The 14,939-nt window shown below is 41.9% G+C and overlaps 2 protein-coding genes across 6 annotated transcripts in view; one reads left to right on the plus strand and one right to left on the minus strand.

The window, feature by feature from the left end:
* The window catches only part of dlg4a (discs, large homolog 4a), a 76,179-nt gene extending 63,732 nt beyond the window's left edge, over window positions 1–12,447 (minus strand). For 3 of the 5 annotated variants that reach the window (XM_084373447.1, XM_084373445.1, XM_084373444.1), the window contains exon 1: window positions 12,344–12,447. In XM_084373447.1, the coding sequence (XP_084229573.1) occupies window positions 12,344–12,373 (30 nt within the window). In that variant the 5' untranslated portion in view covers window positions 12,374–12,447. Of the gene's footprint in view, window positions 1–1,308; window positions 1,462–12,343 lie in introns of those variants that run through there. The other 2 variants (XM_084373446.1, XM_084373443.1) reach the window with 1 other exon arrangement.
* zbtb20 (zinc finger and BTB domain containing 20) overlaps window positions 1–14,939 on the plus strand; it is a 121,547-nt gene that overhangs the window by 54,838 nt on the left and 51,770 nt on the right. The gene's annotated exons all lie outside the window — the stretch shown is intronic.

Below are 14,939 nucleotides of genomic sequence, written 5' to 3' on the forward strand. Positions count from 1 at the left end.
GACGTCAATGATGCACAGAATGTAAACACAACTTTTGTTAAATGTTTTGGCTACAACTCTGATTTATTCTGTTTTTTTCCTGCCTCATGTTGGTCTACTTTACTGGCACTGACTGAAATCTTTGGTCTTCATGTTGAAAGACAATAACAGACGCAAATTGCTTGTTAGCCGCATCTGACATGAACACAAATACCCTTAGATTAAAGACGAGAGTCAGAGCACTTTAACTTCCATCTTTGTTTCATTTTAAAATCTGGCACGCTGGTCCACAGAGGCAAAACAACAACGAAGTGTCAATGTCCTATAAATTATTGACTGCACTGTATATTCCAATCATGCAGTCAACAAAAATAATGATTCTCCTCCGTCAGAGCCACTTACTGTATACATCTGTTGCACAGTGAACTGCGAGATAATAACCAGTGCATAGCTTTGTTAGACCACACACACACTCACATACACACACACATTTCTCTCTGGCTGTGGAGCTGCATTAAGTGGCATCTTGGTGCCACAACAGTCAACCAGGCCAGTACAAGCTCATCATGTCTGCTTGGCTAATTAAGGCTGGAGGAGCTCTGGACTTCTCTCGCCTGCTCACTGTTTTCATTCTCACAAACACAAACAACTGCATATATATATATATGTATATATATATACATATATATATATACTGTATTTCACATATTGGAGCTGGATGTGTGACAAAAAAACCTTCTCTCTTACCCTAATCTCCGTCCCTCATGTTGATCCTAAGCCTTTAACCCTCAAAATGAAATGACCTCTCTCAAAGTGACGAACGTCATTTTGCTGTCAACTGGAGGATTTTTCTAATCTTAGACCACTGGGCTTGTGTCCTAATGTCCTTACAAGGATAAATATGAATTTTATATTTAGAAAAAAACCCATCCAAGCATAGCTCAACACCACTGCGTACGTGAAATCTATGACGCTTTAATCAACAAGTCTGCTTGAGTTTGACTCCCCCTGCGTGTCTAAACATGCTCACTGGCACATACACACCCACATGTGCCAGGCCACATTCATACGTAATAGCCAAAGTGCGTGAATTAACCTACCCAGGAGAGCATATGTACAAGGAGAGCAAAGAAAAATCCTCACACACATATTCTAGGACAGTGGAGGAGGATGCGAGCATGTTCGATGCAATAGGCACAGATGTAGATGCAGACCTCCCCTCAGCCTGCCAGAGCGACTAGCAGACTTTGAGCTAACATGCAAAACAGAGGCAGCAACAGAGAGATGGAAGGAGAAGAACGACACGAACAGAGAGGTGAATTTACCTACCACACACGGGCAGAGAGAAGGGAGCTTAGTGCGGCCCTTCATGAGCGAGAGACAGAGGAAAAACAGCCTCCCAGACACCCGCAGTAGAGGAGGAGAGGGATGGGGAGAACGAGAGAGAGAGAGATGGGAGGCTGGGGAAGGGTAAGGGGAAATAAAAAAGAGGGAGGGGGAGAGAGGGGAGGGGAAGGGGGGGGTGTCGTAGCAGACGAGGAGAGGGAGTTTTCCTGGAAGCCAGAGTTGTTGGTGTTGGATATATCTTGATGTTAAAGGCAAGGGTCTGAATAGAGAGGACCGGCAGCCTGCTCCAGCCGTGACTCATAAAATATGTTTGTCACTGCTGGTGAGTGAGGGAGGGGAGAGGAGGAAGACGTAGAGACGGAGAGTAAACCTTATATATTATTTTTCTGCTCCTTTTATGAAATAAGCAGAACAATATGCGTCCGTCCATGTTGCTCTTTGCTCCCTCATTGACACACCGTCCGTCACACACACACACACACACACACACACACACTCACGTTACTGTACGTAGCACACACATCAGGTAAAGGCTAAATGATATGAAGATGATTTAAAATAAGCAACAGTTCGACACAGATATCTCTGTTATGCAACCATTACATAATTACATATTTATCCCCCTCCGTTAGTGTCTTTACTGTTGCCAGTGTTCAAATTTACGTCATTGCCGCCACATCTGTCTTGACCTACAAATTCTCTCACTGGAAGACTGGGAGTATAAAATATTGTTTATCAATGATGCTCCATAATGATCCTGTCAGCGCAGATTCTGGAAACTTCCGTGCCCATATATCACTAACACGATTAATTGGTCAATTTGCTGGCAACAATTTTGAGAATACATTGATCGCTTGTCAAACATTTGTTGGTTCTGGCTTTTACACACGTGAGGTTTGGCTTTCTTTCTCATTTTTAAATTCTAAATTGATTTCCATGGGCAGGCAAAACGGGTAATTTGACTTTGTTATGGGCTCTGGAAACTTATGCCAGGAATTTTTTACTTTTTTGTGATATTCTATTGATGAAACATTTAAAGAAATGTTTTTTTAATACGTTTACAGATCTGTTCCTGCAGATAGCCTACTATAAGAGGACTATGTCATCTCACCAGAGAAAAGAGAAAAAATATTGATTTGAAACAAATAGCAACACTTTGCACACAGTCAGTGATTGTTCATTAAAAAGGCCCCAGTAGATGCAGAATGTTCAGAAAGGCTGTCCTGTGGGAAAGAGGACCTGAATTTCTTTAAACACCATAACAATGGAAACGATTTCTGGTCCATTTTGTGTTTTTACACAACTATTATAACAGTTGTTACTTATTTCCCATTTGTAGTTTTATGAGGAAATCCTGAGTCCCTTTTAAATTATATTCAGATGTTGTTAAAGTGTTGTCTTTTCCTGGTTTTTAAAGGCTCCAGTACAGTAAAGTGGTGTAATTTTCTGAACTTACCAGACTGTTCTGTATTTGCGCCAATACTTTACCCACTTAGCCACCATATTCATATTACTGATTATTTATCAAAAATCTCATTGTGTTAATATTTTGTGAAGTACCGATTGTCATCCCGACAAAATGCCTCACAATATTGACGTATTTGGTCAAAAAATATCATGATAGTTGATTTTGTCACCCAGGTCTAGAATTTATGAAGCGCTTTTGAGGAGATCTCAAAATATCGAGATATATATTTCACCTAAAATTATCACAATACTATTTTAAGGCTATCTTAAGCTAATTTAGCGATGGTGAATTGGGCGGTATGCCTCCTCTGTCTATCCATCAAACAGTCTCTAAAGGTCATGAATCAGTCATACTGCACTCTGTGTTTTTGAAGTTCATATTTCATGTCATTTTCCTTTTTTTTCCAGATAGTATCTTTATACAGCCTCCTATACCTTACCAGTTCACTTCAGCCTAGCAAAGTCGTATCAGTGAAACGATTAAAGCATCAGGTGTTACAATCGGTATTCATGTTTTAAAATGAAAGAGAATATTTATTTCTCCAAAAACATCCCAGTGCACTATTAAAGTATATGCTGTTTCTCTAGATGTACAGTACAGTTTCTATTCTTTGAGTCGATAGAAACCACTTCAACTAGTGTGTGTCTAGATTATTTTTAAACATTCAGAAACTCTTTTAATTCAAACTGCAATGATCAAGGTTTACTGTATCAGACAGGTATCAATTAAGATAGAATTCCTGTATGAAGACAATAATACTTAAATTGCTATGATAATAATTTCTGTATCCTCAACTAAAGGCCACATACGTCCCTGTCTACAGTTTGAGCAATAATTTGAGACTAGGCATTTCATTACATTAACCAAAGGAGTTGAATCACTCCCCTGTGGCATTTGCTCCTGCACAATAAACAAACAATAAAAAACAATATAGTCCCTGACTCGACCGTGAAAGTTTATTTGCCCATGAAATTCTCATGTATGTACAAAATGTATGTATAAAAACAAGTGTGCAAGTTATCAAATGAGGATGACAGCAGTTGTTAACAGTCAAGTATTTTATGAAGTCAACAAACAGACATTTTGTGGACGATTACGTCACACAGCACACGCGTAGAATATGCAGTTTTATAATGATTCAGAAGTCGAAGCTTTTCAGTACACTATCTTCACTAATGTTAGCTTAGTGATGCTTGATCAGTCTTCATTCGGTCACGCCACTTATTAAATCAATGTTGTCAGCGTTTTGACACCTAATATAATTCTGCGTCCACTCTGATCCATGCAGTAGCTTAATCTGCATCATAATGGGTGTATTTGTTCCTGCTCCTGCCTTCTCAGGCCCCGTTACTTTCTGCTACATGGCTGTATTAAGGGTTGAGCGAGGGAATAAACAGAGTCAATGCACCATGACCCCATTGGGCTGTTTTACAGTGGACTGCTGTCGGGTGATGGATGGGTTATGACACCTACGGAGGTTAGGCCTGAAGCCCTCTGGACCCCAGCGACACACTGAGCAGCGGCTTCTGCATCAGCCTCGCTGTCTGTGACTAAAGACAACTGGAGCACGTCGTGACATTTCCATCTGGAATGAAGCTTGCGTTGTTAGAGCAGTTGTCAAACGCTGTGTAACCCGTGGATTCAGCCGCATAAGACCCAACATTAATTTTCTATTCTCCGCATTCATGAGCATTCTCTGCCGCCGCCTACACAGAGGTCATCCTCCTACCTGGATACTGTGGGCTTCACATTATCAACACCCTTCAATGGCAGGGCTCTCTCTCTTTCTCTCTCTCTCTCGCTCTCTCTCTTTCTCTCTCTCCCTCCCTTCCTCTTTTCATCTCTATTCTCTCCATGATGATGATACCCCTGCCATGTTGTCATGGCAACAATCGGGCCCTGATTGCTTGGTTGCTAGGCAACTGACATCACCTATAAGGGGAACATGAAGATACGGAGCCAGAGACAAACAAATCACACAAAATATGTGCGCTTGTACATGACTGTGTTGAGTGTGAGCGTGCGTTTGTGTTTGAACTCTCACTGTGTCATTAGCTCATGTCATGATTTTCATTCAGATGTGTTTTTTTGTTTTCTGTGCTAAAGCCACACATGTTGGCAGCAAGGTGGATTATCAGAGTTAGAAAGCATGTAATTCAAGTATGACCGGTACTCGGGGCAGTCTTCTGTTATTTTGCCAAATGGGGAGGTTAAAAGCCTCTGAATCCATGACCTGAATTTTAGATGAGAACATTACAAAGGTCTGTGACAAGAGACTGCTTGTGAATAGCTGATATAGGGTCCTGCAGTTTCCTATTAAGTATGAGGAACAACACAAGGCCTCAACCTCAGCGGAGGCAGACCACGTTTGTACTCTAGGACTCAGGTTGCATAACGTTCAGCATCCACTATGGACACAAGCAGCTCAAATTTGACGACATACCTGAGCCAGATTGTCATGGACTCCTGCGCTGTAGTTTACCAACGTGCCACAAGGTGTCATTGTGTGCTATATTGAAAAACATCATCACAGCACTGAAAGAAAATCTGATCCCATTTGCAAGGCTAATGCAAGTTCTATTCATATCGATGATATCAGCACTACCATCCTTCTCATTCTTGTTCCTGCAATTTTTCTTCTACCTTCCTCTTTTCGTCACACTCCGGTTCCACTCTCCACACACACAAGCACCACACATTGACAAACACGCTCTAATTACGTAACATAAGCTAGTTAGTCGACTCTTTTAACTAAAATGATTACAGTGTAGTTTTATTACACGGGCCCTGGTGAGAAGTTGACCCTACTTGACCTACCTAATGAGGCCCACAGGACCTCTTCTGTTGAATCTACCCACATGTTTAAATTAACATCACCATAATCGCCATTGATTTAGTTACTTTCTCAGTCATATTTACTGAATTACCATCACAATTTGTTGTGTTTCTTGTCCAGCCAGTGCATACAGCAGTGTAGCACAGCCATCAGCAGCAGTCCCTCCTCCTTGTCCACCCTAGCAGGCTCATGTTTCGCCATTAGCCTTCTCGCTCAATGTGAGATGACAAAGTCTCCAGTCCAAACAACCCATGATGGATCAAATCTGTCACCTGTCATATGGACAATTTCAGGACGGACAGCGATGCTGACAGCCAAAACACTGAAATTAAGCAGCACAGCCTGTAAAGCAGGCTGGTGGACAGGAAGTGGGGTGATTTTTTTTAATAAATCAAGACCAAAATAAAAGGTTTGATTACATTCCATTAATGTCAAAGCAACAAAAGGATGATCAATCTGTGGCACCATAGATAAGGGTTTTAAATGAAAGCTCAATGAAAGCCTGTTCATTCAAAAGAAGAAATTAGCCTTTTTATTTAATAGATGAAAGATATGTTCAAACTAAACACCAAATAAGATACTGACTGAGCCTGTGGCCTCTTTACATTGGTGCGCCCTGAAACATCCTTAACATTTAAACATCCAAGGTAAGATTCAAAAGAAAAGATAAGGCATTGCTCATCCTCTCTGTGGTGAAACTGTAGAGTCGAGGGAAGCGAAACAGCCTGAAGAGCGGAGCACAGATTGTGTTGTGTGCTTTTGACAAAGAGAAGCTCTTAGCAGCCTCCTTGCTGGCTAAGGCTCCTGGTGGGGGTGGTGGGCATTATAAAGTAGTTGAGAGACTGGAGGTTAGCATTGCAGTGGCATCGTATTATCATAGTTTGGTTGAAACAGCGTGATTGACGAACATATATGTTGAAAACAGGCAGTGATTCGATGTTCTAAGTCAAGAGATAAGAGATAAAACGATTTGATCTGCAACAACACCATTCCCAATTACAGCTGCTTGGATTTAGCACCAGCAGCACAGCCAGTCTCTCCTCCTGTTTAATTAAACCTGACAAGTTTTCTAAGACATGAACTCGCACTCGAGCAAAGGTTGCAGTTAACAATCCACAGTGCAGAAGCCACTTGTGCATGGAGCAGGAAGCTCTGCAGTTTGTGCGAGGTTCTGTCTGATCATGTAGGTGTGTGTGGCTTTCTTTCGGGAAAGCGGTGGAATGTGTGGGTGAGTGCTGCAATATGTACTTAAAGATGAAACAAAACCGTAGCTGAGCGGCGGAATTTGCGATAGATTTCTTCATGAGCATAAAAACCACGATGCCATTCGATTTAAGGAGGAAAAGGAGAAAATAACATCTGTGTAGAACTACTGCTGTCCCCTCCATTCTGCTTTCTGTCTTTTTTTTGTATCGGACAATAGAGATGCTCTGTGCTGTGCAGTCATGGCATCAGTCTTGCACCGGGGCAAGCCCTGCTCCTTCGCTCACTGTGCCCTGGGAGCAACTTGGCAGGATCAGTGTCTCTGTGGCTGCATACAAAGGCCTCATGGAAGCTCGTGCCCTTGAGCGGAGATCATATTAGCTCTCCACTGGATCACTAATCCTTACCCACAGCACACTGCACTGTATGTTACACACTCGTGCAGACACACATCGCAGGGTATGGGTGAATGGACACTTGTTAAGATGAGCAGAATTGCGGACGAGCTGAGTGGATACTGAGGAGGCTCTGTTTGATTTGTGAGCGGGGGGTTTAGCTTAACTCCATTTTGGAGACTCTGTGGACAAGAGCAGGATGCAGCAGCCATAAGCTCCTCATCCTTGTATGCACACACGCATAAATATTCATATATATTGAACCATAAGAACAGCTGGCAGCACAAAAAACATTACAAATGTGAGTGTTCAGACCCATTCCCTGCAAGAGCATGTTCATGTTGGAGCACGAAGCCATACATGAAGCCAGTAATGTGCACACAGAGCTGCTGACTTTGACTACATCTTGTCAAATGTATAATTTATTTGAAGGAGCACTAACTAGGGAAGCCTCGAAAGTGCTGAAGAGGAGGGCAGAAGGTAAGCTAGCGAGTAGAGAGCAGGAAAGGGGAGAGTAAGTAGAGGGGGGGGGGGTAAAAGGAGATAAAGGGAGGAGGAAGCTGGAAGAGAGGACTGAGTGAGGGATTACAGAGGTGAAGGAGGCAGAGAGGACAAAAAAAAAAAATGTGGAATTGGAAATGTGAGAGCAGAGAAGTGGAACGAGGGTGACAACAGGGAGAGGAGTGATAATCAAAGGAGTGTAAGACAAGCAAAGCAGGAGGAAGGCAGTAAGAGCGAGCAGAAATATAAAGTGTGTCCTCCTTTCCTCCCGGGAGATACATACGTGATTCTTCACCCCAATCATTTTCCATCACACATCACGATTGCAATAAGATAAGTTGCTTTCAGAGCTGAAATCCCTTTTACTGTGTGCACCATCTTTGTTCTCGCCTCTCAAACATCAAACATCATCCTTCTCTGACTCAGTGCCATACAGGGAGGGAGAGTCAAAGGTATTGTCAAGCTCGCAACCAAATATAAATCCTGTGACGTCTCCTCGAGCTGATATGCCCTAATATTCTAAATGTTATGTAATGACACTTCTGTATGATGCACTGCTATCATATGTTGCAATTTGTTATTTATTTTTGTCTGAGATTTGAGTGTAGGAAGAAGAAAATTACATAAGCCATTGAAATGCTCAGGAGGAAAAAGTATCTGTTACTTGGTACGAACCGAAAGTGTTCCTGGCTCATCTCTTTTACAATCTTTACACCAGCATTTGTGCGTATGTGCAAGTCTTTTTTTTTTTTTTTTTAAACGTGGCTTCACCTGATAAAAATAGGTGATTCCCTTTCTTTATCTTTTTCTTGGTATGTAAAATTTGACGTTAGAAACATGCTGGAAGACAGGAAACAGTAGAAAGCAGCTTGCAAGCCAGTGATAATGTTACATCTGTTATTATGTTATAAAAAGATCAAATGTCAGATTGGCAAGTAGTGCTGCATCACAAATGCAGGTATTAAAAAGCAGGTGCTCTTTGGATCCAAGGGCATTTCATGAAACCAAAAAACAGAGATTGGATTTGTACTTTGCTTTGTGATCAATAAGTCATAACCAAAAAAATACCAAGGCATACTGCTTTGCAAAATTTCAAAAGCCTGAGTGTAGGCGCGAAGCCCAACCTGTAGCCCTCACTTCTGTTTCTTTGGTACTATTTTCTATCTTTTACATCAGTCCCTTTGTCAAACTCAACGCCGACTGTTGTGTGAGCACTGCTTGAACGGAGATGGATGGAAAAGTATTTACATGCCAACATCCTTAACTTCAACATGCTTCAAAGCATTGAGCCAAAAAAGGGGCTAAAAGGGTGTCCACCCAGGTCTTATACTGTATTTCTATCACTGCTGATCGGAGCTGGAGCCAATAAATACCTGGTACTACCGATTGTACCCTTTCCAATTTGAGACAAAAGCCAAATGTTAGTGGGTGTTTTTTTTGGCTTTTGTCTAGTGTTTAAGTGTTTTTTTTATCAATTAGATAAAACAGTAAGCTGTTCAAGGTGGCATCAGTGCATGGCATAATTTCTTTGAGTGTTTTCAGAGTTAGCCTCCTCTCAAATCTTATTTTTAAACGATTGATGCCAACACAGCATACAGACAAAACATTATGTTCCACATAACATGTCTCTGAGGTGTTTTGGAGGCTTTTGTAGCTAGAAGCTACTTATTATCCAAGAGGCTCCAATGTTGGAGATTGTCAGTATTAGATAGATGTGTAAGGACAATACTAGTATTTTTAAAGAAAAATAAATACTTGAAAAGGGCAAAAACTACTATTCAAATAATAATGATAATAACTTCCTCTTGAGTACAAAGGAACTTGCTGTAAGTGCTTTATTTTATTTTATCACAGAATTGTAATAAATCTTCCTCCATTGCTTTCAAAATAGGTCCATTTATTATATTTCATTGGATATTCAGGGTTTCGGTGGCCGATCAGTCTGAAAGATGGCTGTGAGAAGCTTCTATTACAATGTTAGGTATTGTCCAGGCTGCTACTCTTCAAACTAAAGGCAGCATTGAGCAGCACGGTGGTGTTTAAGTTCAACCCGGTGTGTTATCAGATATTTGTCACTCGCTGGCTTACTGTGGCTTCACCCACACAGCAAAACTTCGTGCACAGACCTGCATGAGGAAGCAACATTGTTCACATAACCTGCTCTACAGTATGTGGGTGTCTCCCAGGGAACAGCTCGCCCAGGGAGCTGCTCACCCATCATCTGCTACATGATGGCAAGCCACAGTCCTCACCTGCAATGCAGCCAGCCTCCATTAATGTTTAATCACACATTTAAAGGGACACACCAAGGTTTTTGACCAATCAAGTTAAATTTGCACAGTGGAAACAATGTCCAGTTTTTATTCAAGATTATTTTGACAGATAATATGATTGTGATGTGATTCACGATTAGTGGGAATGATCACTTTTGCAACACAATCTTCATTTTCACTGAAAAAACTAAGATCATGATTTGTGTGGACCAAACAAACATGTTGTCTTACATCTGTAGAACAAGACTCGTAGGCATCTGAGCACTACAGTACTTCACTATCAAGCTGTTTTGTCAGACATTTTACCTTGCGATTGGGATATTGCACTTAGCCATATTGTGATTTCAGTTGTATTGCGATAATTGTACAGCCATATTTATTTCACTTAAAGCTGCTGTAAGCAATATATTTGTATTAAAATAGGTGTTAAATAGCTCTATAGTCCAACTGTAATCAGTGTCGTAGAGTGGTCAGAAACCCATGTCTCTCCACTCCCTGCTCATGCAGTAAATGTTCTGGTATCCCTGTCCACTTTATCCAATCAGGACAGAGAACTCCATTGAGAGGCGGTCCTGTCTAGAGAGCAGGATCCTCCTGTTTGCTGCTATGTCTGGCAATTACCCCTGCGCATTCATGTGGTGACGTAAAGACGAGGGCAGGGGTTGCTAACTGTAAAACAAACAGGAAGTTAGCCAAAGCAATGACTTATAGCTGCATTAATATTATTGGATACCAAAGGTTTAGTGAATTTCTATCCTAGTGTGTTTGAAGTCACATGTAAGCAAAGCAATGAACATGCAACCAAACATCTCATTGGTTGATGGAGGACTTGCCAACCAGCCATTATATTATATTATTATAACTTTCCCTTTTATAAACTGACCATCTGTCTCACAGTCTCTTGGCAATAGTCGTGTTTTCTTTGCCAGCTTTACAGTACGTCTTTTCTCACTTTGATGGCGATGCAGGAACAAGTTTGGTGAAATATCTACTGTTACCAACTGTAGTCTTTCACTTACACTGTCTCTTTCCTTCTTAAGTAACTCAATGAGTCACACTCAGGACAAATAAGACGCATGAGGGGCTGATGTTCAAAGAGAGGTACCTTGACATTTTCATTCTGGAGAGTTTGTCACACTGTGTCGTGATAGGAAACAACAACAGGCTTTGTAGAGCCAACAGGCACTTATCAGTTTTTATTTTTATCTGTAAATATATTGAATGTTCTTTAATGTGAACCTCCACAGGGTAAAAATCTGTTTCACTGCTCATCTGTCTGCATCTACCTCCTATCTACGTTTAACTGACCAATAATCTCAGTTGCCAAGGAAACTGAGAGCTTGATAAGCAAATGAATGTAATGTGCCACAGTTAAGCACAAATTTATGTAATACATCTGAAAGGACCAGCTGCACTCGATTCTCCTCTACTCACACTGACTCTGAGTTTAATTTCCAAATGATCTCCACCTTCAGAGTTGCTGTGTTTGTGTGTTTGTGTGTGTCTGTGTGTTTCCCCACTTTCTGTCACCACTTCTTGCATCCAGGTGCAGCTGCTCCAGTATATTGCTCACCTGTAAGTGTGTCCACAAGGATTTCTGAAGGAACAGATTGTAGCCGTCTGAACAAACAAGAGTGTGTCTGGAGTCCTGACTGCATTAAAGCTCTTTCTCATTTTATCAGCCAATTTCATGACAGGGGGCTGCCTCTGTGGAGCGCCGGGGCTGAGTGCTGCTGACGTTGAGCACATGTGTATGATATAACGCATCGCTCACATCCTGTGTGTGAGAGAGGCAGATGTGCGCAGATGCACATTGGGCAGCTATACGGTCGAGGTTAAGATAAAGCAGCTGAGAATCGGAGGAGATTAGCATGCAGGATGCCCTCCCATGGTCTCTCCCTGACATATTCTGCAGCTCCGGCATGACACAAAGCCCCGCACAAGTAACCCTCTCTCCCGCTTTTTTACTACATCCATGCAGGTCAGCCAGCCCCTGTTAATACGCTCGCAAAGCATGACACAGAGTAGGAGATGCAGAGAGAGTGGGAGAGAGGGTCGTCCAGAGAGGGAAATATCAAAGAGTATTCTGTCCACACACCGCTCGCTCAGGTAGCCCGGCTCAACCTCAGGTTTTTCTGACATCTTCAAATCTCGAAAAAAGACACCAAAGATAGAAACATGTTTGTGTCTTACAGGAGAGGAAATGGCATGTGTGCTTTTATAAATCGAAGGATGAGAGCTTCCTTCTTCGTGTGTCCAGATACAGTTGTGGCACCTCTCACTCTCTCTCCCTCTCACACACACACACAGAGCTAAAGTAAGGAACAACAGATTGGCTTACCTTTGTAGTCACAATGCAGAGGCAGTCCATGGTACTTAGAACAAAATATTGGGGTGTATCTCAACCCCCCCAACCCCCCACAACAGAGGGCTGAGACCCCACACCCCTCTCCCCAGCCTGCCCCACTCCTGCGCTCTCACTCTCGTCCTGCCTTTCCCCCCTTTTCTCTCCTTCCGTGAATCTGTTCTTTGACTAACTGAACCAGCGAGGGAAAGAGAGGATGGAGGGAGGGGGAAACATGAAAAGGGAGGGGGAGGGCCACAGGGAAATAGAGAGAGTGAGCAAAGAAAGAGAGAGGAGAGGAGAGAGGGTGGTCTCGGAATTTAGTATTAGAGAGAAAAAGAGCAGAGAGAAAAGGGGAAGGTGAGAGTACATCCGTTTTCCTTTTTGTCCGAGGCAAGAGAAAAAAACAGCGGAAAAGAAAGCGAAAAGATGGGGTGAATATGAAAGGAGATGGAGGAAGGGGGAGGATGGAGATGGAAAGCAGAGGTGGTGGGGATTAAAATAAAAAGGGGGAGGGAGGGAGGTTCACACTGTGGAAAGAAAGGGAAAAAGAGAAACAGAGAATAAGACAGCGAAACAGCAGAGGATGGAGAGGAAGAACTGAGGGAGGGGACAGTGAAGGAGAGAGAAACGGAGAGGGAGAGTGGGTGAGTGCGTGTGTGTACGTGTATGAGTGTGTGTGTACGTGTGTGTGTGTGTGTGTGTGTGTGTGTGTGTGTGTGTGTGTGTGTGTTAAGACAGAAGGAATTAGACCGAAAGAAAATGTGTTGAGGAGGAGAGTGTGAATTACATATGCATCACAGAAAAAGAAAACACGAAGCACCGCGAGAGCGACTTAAAGAAGACCAAATCTCTCTCTCTCTCTCTCACACACACACACACACACACACACACACACACACACGCGCACACACAAAGGAAACAGGAGTTTGCATTAACCGGATGAAATAATGAGACTGAAAATGCATGAAGGTTTTTCTGCTTGTTGTAACACTCTGCAGCTGTTGCCTTAGCAATGGTGCAGTTGTTGCCATGGCAATAGGGGGGCTTGTTGTTGTCATATGATCACCGTTGTAGTGCTGAGGACTAAGTAGGACCGGTGCATCAAAATCTGTGTGTGTCTATGTGTGTATACAGGGGCGTAGGTTTCACTTCAACGTTGGGGAGGATGCATATTAGGCCGTGGGTCCTCTTTCAGGACGTTTTGAGCATCAGAAACTTCATTTTCAGCATTCTTTTGAATTTTTCTGCACTCACATTTACCTTTTCTGAATCTATGGTGGAAAATCAAAAATTTCAGGTTTTATAATGTAATGGAATATCGAGCAGTGAGCCTCTCAAGCATTCTGCATTGCCTTTAAATATTTATTCTCCTAACATATATGATTTAACGCTGTCGTATGAATTTTCAGGCTACATGTAAATTCCAATCGAAGAAATTAAAATTCAAAACTCCCACACTGTCATCAAATCACATACTGCTGTTCTTTTGGTTGCCTTTTGACAGCTGTTGTGTAGCTACTGCTAAGCTTTTGAGCCTTTTTGCCACGAGCTTAACTAGCTAGCAACCTTCAATTACAGACAGGCAACATCATCTTGAGATAACTTTGCAAACTAGCAAACAGAACCTCTAAAAATAAACTTCTTCTTCTAGTAGCTCATTAGCTGCCATCACACCTCTCAACTTTTTGAGAAAAATGTCCTAATATCAGACCTCCTCCTGGCTTCTCCATGGTTATAGCCTGTGGATAGCTGCTTCTTCTTCTTCCTTTCTATTAATGGCATATTGCAATCATTGTATTTGAAGTTGAATGCTGCCATCACCTAATATACTGGAGGAATTGTTGAGTCTATGAGTCAATAATCTTTTATGTTTTAATTGAGGGTGACAATTGCACTGAGGATGACATTTCCCTTGCTTTACCCCCTGAAATCTTATGTGTGTGTGTAGTCGTGTGGCTATGCCTGCATTTGTGTTCATTCATTTTACATTGAGTAATATAGGGCTGAGAGGCATGAAGGACAGTGATAATTAGATAAGTAATCATCAGAAATTAAGTGGATTATTTCATTATGAGCTATTACTGCATACCCACATGTTTCAGCATGTGTTTTAAAAAACAGCAACATTTACAATAATTTATTATTTGATTTCTTGTACACTTTATCATCATGTGAACTATTTTGTTTGGTTGAATAAATGTAAAATAAAAAAATAAGAAAGTTATGCACCCATCTCAGCTGCACACTCTGCCTTTAAGACTCTGGACCATACCACTCGGGGTTGTGTAAGGGGGAATGTGTGCTTCAGTGTCTTTGCATCATCAGTTCTATAATTGTACAAATCCACCCCTCACCCCACTTTCCAGCTCCCCACAATGCCAGAGCAATGGTGCAGCAATAAAGCAATTCGAAATGATGAACACACATTTATAGCCCTGGGTGAAGAGTGGAGGCTTTGATCGAAATGTACAGCGCAGTACAACAAACACACACACTTAACATCCACAGATGGCCACATCCTACAGATGGCCGCTGTTATAAATACACTCGCAGTCATGCTTTCACTCAAGCTGTGTAATTAAATGCAAAG

This window comes from Pagrus pagrus (assembly GCF_965226575.1).
Source record: "Pagrus pagrus genome assembly, chromosome: 14".
Lineage (NCBI taxonomy): Eukaryota > Metazoa > Chordata > Actinopteri > Spariformes > Sparidae > Pagrus > Pagrus pagrus.